At 46.6% G+C, this 7,117-nt stretch overlaps 1 protein-coding gene across 1 annotated transcript; it reads right to left on the bottom strand.

Annotated features, from left to right (window-relative positions):
* Positions 1 to 446: 446 nt before the first annotated feature.
* LOC144134651 (uncharacterized) lies at positions 447 to 1,041 on the bottom strand. The gene has a single exon (XM_077667513.1). It carries the CDS (start codon positions 1,029 to 1,031, stop codon positions 477 to 479), a length of 555 nt encoding a protein of 184 aa, XP_077523639.1. The 5' UTR covers positions 1,032 to 1,041; the 3' UTR covers positions 447 to 476.
* Positions 1,042 to 7,117: the final 6,076 nt, after the last annotated feature.

The raw sequence follows: 7,117 nt of genomic DNA, 5'->3' as shown, positions 1-7,117 counted from the left end.
CTAATGCTGTAACTGCTTACTGCTATCTTACTATACAGCCAGTCATAACTGAATTTAAGTATTTGTTCAGGTGCTGTGCAGTTTGCGTACCCCTTTTAAATGTGTCGGCCAGCACCTTTTGAAGTCTCAGCCGCAGCGGTCGAATTTCGATGGAGGCAAAATTCTAGAGGCCCATGTACTGTGCAATGTCAGTGCATGTTAAAGAACCCAGGTGGTCGAAATCTCCTGAGCCCTTCTCTACGGGGTCCCTCATAGCCTCAGTCGCTTTGGGACGTTAAACCCCCATAAAGCAAATCTTTCCAAGACAGGCTCCGTGACCGAAGCTGGCCAAAACATAAATGAAACTTGTTAGAAGCCGACTGCATTTTAGCCAAATAAAGTTGGTCTTTCTTCAACTGAAAAAGAAAAAATTTGAGCACCCCTGCGTTACAGTAGACCATGCACAACATACAAAACATTAAAAACGCCACCATCGCTCATCGGTTTAGAATGGGCTCATGCATGAAATTATTGAGATAACAACAAATTTTCCATATCTTGTTCAGCTTCTCTGCCATAACATTAGGAAAGACGGCACGGAGTATCCTGAAGTTTTTAAGTTCCCTGATGACACGCTCAACATGGATTCGCAAACTGGCTATCTGCCGTGTTGCTAACTCATCTGCCAGTGACAACTGCGTGCGGCCATTCAACATGGGTGGCATGTTTAATTTGACTCCAAGCTGACGAAGGTCATCTTCAATGAGGAATCCTCTATCCGCCATTACACTGTCCCCTTCCTCGAGCAACTCATACAGGCCACTGTGTCTTGTGATTTCTCGATCAGAAAGTCTTCCAGGAGCAAGATTAAACACGAAAGAAACGAAGCCGTTTGGAGTGATGCCAATGAGCCCTTTTGCGGTGTTATGTCCCTTATACGAGCTGAAAGTGTCGCTTTGTGTTTTGTAGTCAGACGGGTTCTCGATAAAAATTTCTGTGCAGTCCAGTACAATGCGTGTAGATGGGTACAGTTCTTTAAAATTGTCTGGCATGAACAGGTCCACTGTGTTACGTGATGACCACGTTGGTACCTGGATTAGCATTTCATACAAAAAATTAACCCAAAATGAGTACATAGCACTCACGGTCGCCACAGACACTTTCAGGCGATATGCCAAATCCTGCTCTAGCATGCAAACTCTGAGCCTGTAAAGCACTGCAATAAGCTGTTCTTTCATTGTCAGTGCTGGTGGCCTGCCAGCACCCGTTTTCAGTGCCTGGTACATGCATTCAACATGTTCAACGAACGCATCAAATTTTTTGAAGGAGTTGAAGCCCGTATAAAACACGTGTCGTTTCTCATCTAAAACGAAATCGTGAACTTTGGAGACACAATCTTTTAGTTTTAGTTTCTCTGGAGGCCCCATGGAGTATGAGTGGTCGGCACCTAAAAAAAAAAAAGAACTGTTTAATGATTTGCGAACAGTTAGGCCCTGCTTTAATGCAGATTTCAGGTTTTGAAATAGTCACTTCAGCCGACAGTGGGTGTTCTGAACCTTTGCTCTCGGCTTACATTGATATACAGACAACAAAGAACCAGGATAACGAAGCCATACAGCCCAACTCTCTTTCACTCCACTGATCCACCTGTGCAAGCAGCTTACCAACCAGCAAGTCCAGATCAATACTATCCAGTTATACTTCTAAGCCTCATGAGCTGTTTGTTTCCCCTCCTGAGCATGCAGTTCGACGACGTTGCAGCTTGTGCTACCAGCGTACTGGTGGGGAATCGCCAATCATGCTGCATGACCGTATCCGTAGTGAACCAAAATACATAAATACTAGGTTTCATGCACCCAGCAAGTCCGCCAAATTTGGCTAGCCTGACTTTTGGGACATTTCTCTAAGCTGGGGTGAAGGGAATAATGTCGAGGAAAAAGAAATGAAATGGGTAAGTTTCACAATGCCGTGCACTGGTGGAAGAGGTACCGCGTTTATCATAAAACTCGCTGTAGTAACATATGCACGGTAGAAATCACTGATGACATTTATGTCACAGAACACATGAGGTTCTGCCACTCCTAACATGCAACCTATCATGCAGACGTCCAATGGCTAGCTGCAAAAGCTCGCGGAAAACTGGCTTCGCGGGAAAAAGTTTTGTCAGTTTTCATTGGATGAAGAAGCCGCTCGCTATAAATATGCCGGTTGCCACAACACCCGTGGACCTCGGTATCAGTGGGCGCGATAGGGGTCCGTTAAAAGCGAAAAATAAGTTTTCACAGTGGAATGAAGAAAGCGGCAATTTTTAACCACCATTAACCTTCCGTTTCCGTGCGAGGCGAAGCCGGTGCACCGAAGGTCAGCTGGGTGGGCTCCTTGGAAACTGCGTCGCTCTCTGCGTACAACAAAAAAAACGCTTTCATGAAAATGCGTACACACAAAGCCGAAGCATCAGAAAAAAGATGGCACAGTTAAAGCGTCGCTTACTTCGATCGCATTGGGGCACGTCAACTACGCAGCCGATCTAAAACTCGTTCAGAAGGAGCACCGGGCTGGCAGAGGCAGTTTTGGAGCTCGTCTTGCGTTTCGCGACTGGAAAGGATTTGGAAGTTATGATAATATGCAATAACAGTCTGAATATATATACTTACCGGTATTAAAGGAAAGAGATAGTTGATTGATGACTTTATGGGGGAAAATTGTTGGCAGCCGGTCCATATAACCACGGCGTCCACTTGCGTTGAAGTGGGCTCCGTATATCCGGTGGTGCTTAGAAGGTTGCCACAAAGAGAAGCGACCAGCACTTCCCTGGCGGTTAATTCTTCTCACCCACTCCTTTTTTTTTCATTTGCAGGGAACGCATGAAATGAAACGTTCTTGTCTCTCAGCGTGTTGTTGTCGCAACCAGGCACACAAGTCTGACCGCCGCCTCGGCACTTCGACGACATCGCGTGCAGTAGTGGCTGCGGTCACTAAGTGACCAACAGGCACGTAACACTTAATATAGCGCACCTGCAACCGCCCACCACCAAAAAATACACGAAATCTCAAACCAAACAAAGTACGCACACACACACACCACAGCTATGCAAACCCAGGAGACAAGAAAGATGACCGGCCGGTCGGCGCTCGCTCATTTTTCCCATAATGCGTCGCGCGTGCGCTAGGTTTTTTCGCTGCGCTGCGATTTCCGAAATGGTGCATTATGAGTCCTGACGCGCAAAAGGAATTTTCGCTCCTAACATTAACCGGCTCCGAATGAAACCGAAACTCCTGCCAGGTGCCGCGGCAAAAAAAGCCAGTCGAAGCCAATCCAGTCCAATCTATAAAGTATTACAAACTGCACATCTCCAACCAAAAATGTCAACTTTAACCCAACGTTTCGAAGCCGACTCGGCTCCTTCATCAGGGGTGACTGAGGGCAGTAGCGAGCGTCTTTTAAGTATGGAGGGGAGGGGAGGGGTGAAAATAACGACAGCTGTGTCGCGCAAGGCGCGGGGGAGGGGTATTAGGCTGTTAGCCACGCTGACGCACTGCAGGGAGGTGCTGAATGGCGACTTTTTTTCGTTGCGTTGAAGAGCGAAGTCCCTGGGCATATACTAGAGGCAGGTTTCCTTTTATGCGGTTGATATTGTTCGAGGTGGTTTGGATATGCCAGGATTCCAGAAGGAGCCTCTTGTGGTAATTTGTTTCGGTTCCGAGGATGCGGGTCTCTTCAAAGTCGATTCTATGGTCGGAGTCCTCGGAATGTTCAGCTACTGGATTGCGCTCTCTTGCGAATTTGCGGACGTCGTTCTTATGTTGCCGAATTCTTTCTTTGAAATTTTTGTTTCGCCGATATAGCATGCGTCGCAGTCGACGCATGCAATTTGGTAGACAATGCCTTGGGCTCTTTCTCTCGGCGGCCGGTCTTTGGGAACAGGTAGGCAAAGCGCAACAGTGTTTGTGGGCTTGTGCGCAACCTGGAGACCCGATTTGTTCAGGATTCGGGCGATGGGTTCGCTGACACCTCCGACATAAGGTAAAGTGACGTATTTTGGTGGTGGCGTTGGTCTTTGTGCGTTGATTTCTTGACGAATGTTGTGTTTCTGACGTCGAATGGTTTTTTGCATAAAGTCTTTTGGGTAGCCGTTCATGATGAGTCCTTTGAATATCGTGCGTTGTTCTTTTATTCTGTGAAGTCCTGTGCTGCAGTGTGTCTCAATTCTTCTGAACAGCGTCTTCACCACTGATGCTTTATGGGCTGTCGCGTGGTTCGATGAGAAGTGGAGATACCGGCCTGAGTGGGTTGGTTTGCGGTATACGGAGAATTGAAGGGTATTGTCGTTTCGGGACAGGAGGACGTCCAAAAACGGCAGGGAGTTTTCTTGTTCCACCTCTAGCGTGAACTGAATGTCAGGTTCTACGGAGTTTAAATGACGAAGGAAATTTTGATCAGATTTTTTGATGACGTTGAAGCAGTCGTCGACATACCTGAGGAAAATCTTTGGTTGCGGGTGGAATGAGTTGAGGGCTCGCTGTTCGACGTGTTCCATTGTTAAATTGGCCATGACGACAGAGATGGATTCTCTTATTTGTGTTCCTTTCATTTGTCGGCAAAATTGCCCGTTTGATGAGAAGTACGTGTGTGATAGGCACAACCCCAGGAGGCGGCACACATCATTTACATTCAGCGGGGTTCGTGCGCTGAGTGGTCGTCGCGTTGTAGGGCGTCACGGGTAGCGGCCACCGCAAGCTTCACGGGAATGTTTGTGAAAAGGGACACCACGTCGAAGGAGACAAGGCATTCGTCGGCCTAAAGGGTGGCTTGGGACACCAGTTCGATGAAGTGACTGGAATGACGGATATGGGTCGCTGTTTTTCCTGAGATTGGAGATATTAGTTTGTGAAGGTATTCTGACAACGACCGAAGAGGGGAACACCAGAAGTCGACAATCGGGCGCTAAGGGGTCCCCGGTTTGTGGACTTTGGGCAGGCCGTAGCATGCTGGAGCCGATCCGTTGGTGCTCAATAACTGAAGGTAGAGGTTTCGTAAGGTGGGGTGTTTTTCGAATAGTTCTTTCAATGTTTTGTCACTAGGTTGGGCATGTTGTGCTCGAGTTGTCGGCGGGCGAAGAAGGCGTCGAGTTCTTTCTTCCTAATCACGCTACGGCACTCATGTATCCGTGCCGTCACTAGGTGCTGTTCTGCGTTGTTGATGATGTTTCGTCCTTCCGGTGGGGGGACCAGGCGTGGTAGTCGTAGGCTCGGGGGTACAACCTTGTTTTCCTTGCATATCTTGGCGAATTCCAGGTGTGTCTTGAACACCGAAATGCCTTGCATGGTCTTGATGTACTTCTTCGCAAGCTGAATAGCTTCTTGCCCGAAGTCTGCATCCTCTGAACCGAAACAAATTACCACAAGAGGCTACTTCTAGAATCCTGGCATATCCAAACCACCCCGAACAATATCAACCGCACAAAAGAAAACCTGCCCCCAGCATATGCCCAGTGACTTCACTCTTCAACGCAACGAAAAAAAACGTCGCCATTCAGCACGTCCCTGCAGTGCGCCAGCGTGACTAACAGCCTAAAACACCTCCCCCTCCCCCGCGCCTTGCGCGACACAGCTTTTGTTATTTTCACCCCCCCCTCCCCTCCATACTTAAAAGACGCTAGCTACTGCCCTCAGTCACCCCTGATGAAGGAGACGAGTTGGCTTCGAAACGTTGGGTTAAAGTTAACATTTTTGGTTGGAGATGTGCAGTTTATTATGTATTCAAACCCAACCAGACTGGTAAACCTGTCAAAATGTTTTGTTTTCAATCTATCCGTGCAGAAGCTATGCAGCTTGCGAAGATGTACATCAAGACAATGTAAGGCATCTCGGTGTTCAAGACACCCCTGAAATTCGCCAAGATATTTATTTCTTCATTTATTTATTTATTCAAATACCCTAAAGGCCCTCTTGGAAGAGGGTATTACATAGGGGGGGGGGGGCACACGAAACACACTAATACGCAAACACAAATATCTGCAGTGGATTAAAGTTCGAATGAAGATAAGAATAAAGTGTGAAAATTGAAACACTGCGGGTTCAAGGATAACACAAAGAGAGAAAAAAACTGCAATACAATGTCGAACAAGATGCAAATGTATTAAAATAGCCCTGAAAAAAAAATAGCTAACACCAAAAACGCACAGAGACGTCAAATTCAGATATGAGTCCACAGCATTTGATGAAATTGATCGGTGTTAACTTCAGTGGCAATATCTGATGGTAGGTTATTCCAGTCAACTATGGTTTTGGAGATGAATGATTGTGCGTAATGGGCCGAGTGGCATGCTGGGCGTTTGACTTTGCAGGGGTGTTCACGGCGAGGAAAAATGATAGGGGGTGACCGAAAGAAGTCGTCGCGCAAACGATCATGATGATAAAGTTTGTGAAAGAGAGATAGGCGGGCGTGTTTCCGTCGTAGTGATAGCGGATGCAGATCAGCACGAATTTTTAAAGATGTAACACTGGAATACGGAGAATAATCTGAAAAAATGAAGCGAGCAGCACGGCTTTGCAGGGATTCAATGTTACGTATAACGTAGTCCACGCTCGGGTCCCAGATGGCACATGCATATTCAATTTTCGGCCTGATTAACGTGGTGTACGCGAGTTTTTTTAGGTGTGAAGGCGCTTGCTTTAGTCTGTGTTTCATGATTCCGAAAGTACGGTTAGCAGATGCAAGAGTAACGTAGATGTGATGATGCCATGTTAGATCCGATTCCAAAGTTGATTCCTAAGTATTTGTACGTGGTAGGAAGTTCGACAACATTGTTACCTATAAAGTATGAAGTTGGAATACGGGAAAAGGAGTGTGTAAATGACATGCACTTCGTTTTATTATGATTTAGGGTAATTTGCAGTCTGAACACCATCTGTTTATTGCATTGAGGTCTGACTGCAATGCTTGATGGTCAGTGTCAGTAGAAATGGTACGGTAAATTACGCAATCATCGGCGAACAGTCTTACTCTGGACGACATGCAGTTAGGCAAGTCATTAATATAAATTAGAAAAAGCAAAGGGCCAAGCACGCTCCCTTGTGGAACGCCGGACGTGACAGGAGTAAAATGGGAGTTGTAATGATTAATACTTGTGAATTG

Source organism: Amblyomma americanum, chromosome 5 (assembly GCF_052857255.1).
Source record: "Amblyomma americanum isolate KBUSLIRL-KWMA chromosome 5, ASM5285725v1, whole genome shotgun sequence".
In the NCBI taxonomy this organism is placed as follows: domain Eukaryota; kingdom Metazoa; phylum Arthropoda; class Arachnida; order Ixodida; family Ixodidae; genus Amblyomma; species Amblyomma americanum.
Note: the sequence above shows the minus strand (reverse complement) of the source record. Positions and strands in the feature narration are given on the sequence as shown.

What these genes read in the sequence shown, in the direction of transcription:
- LOC144134651 (XM_077667513.1), bottom strand. Translation starts at nt 1,031, where the DNA reads ATGCCAGACAATTTTAAAGAACTGTACCCATCTACACGCATTGTACTG.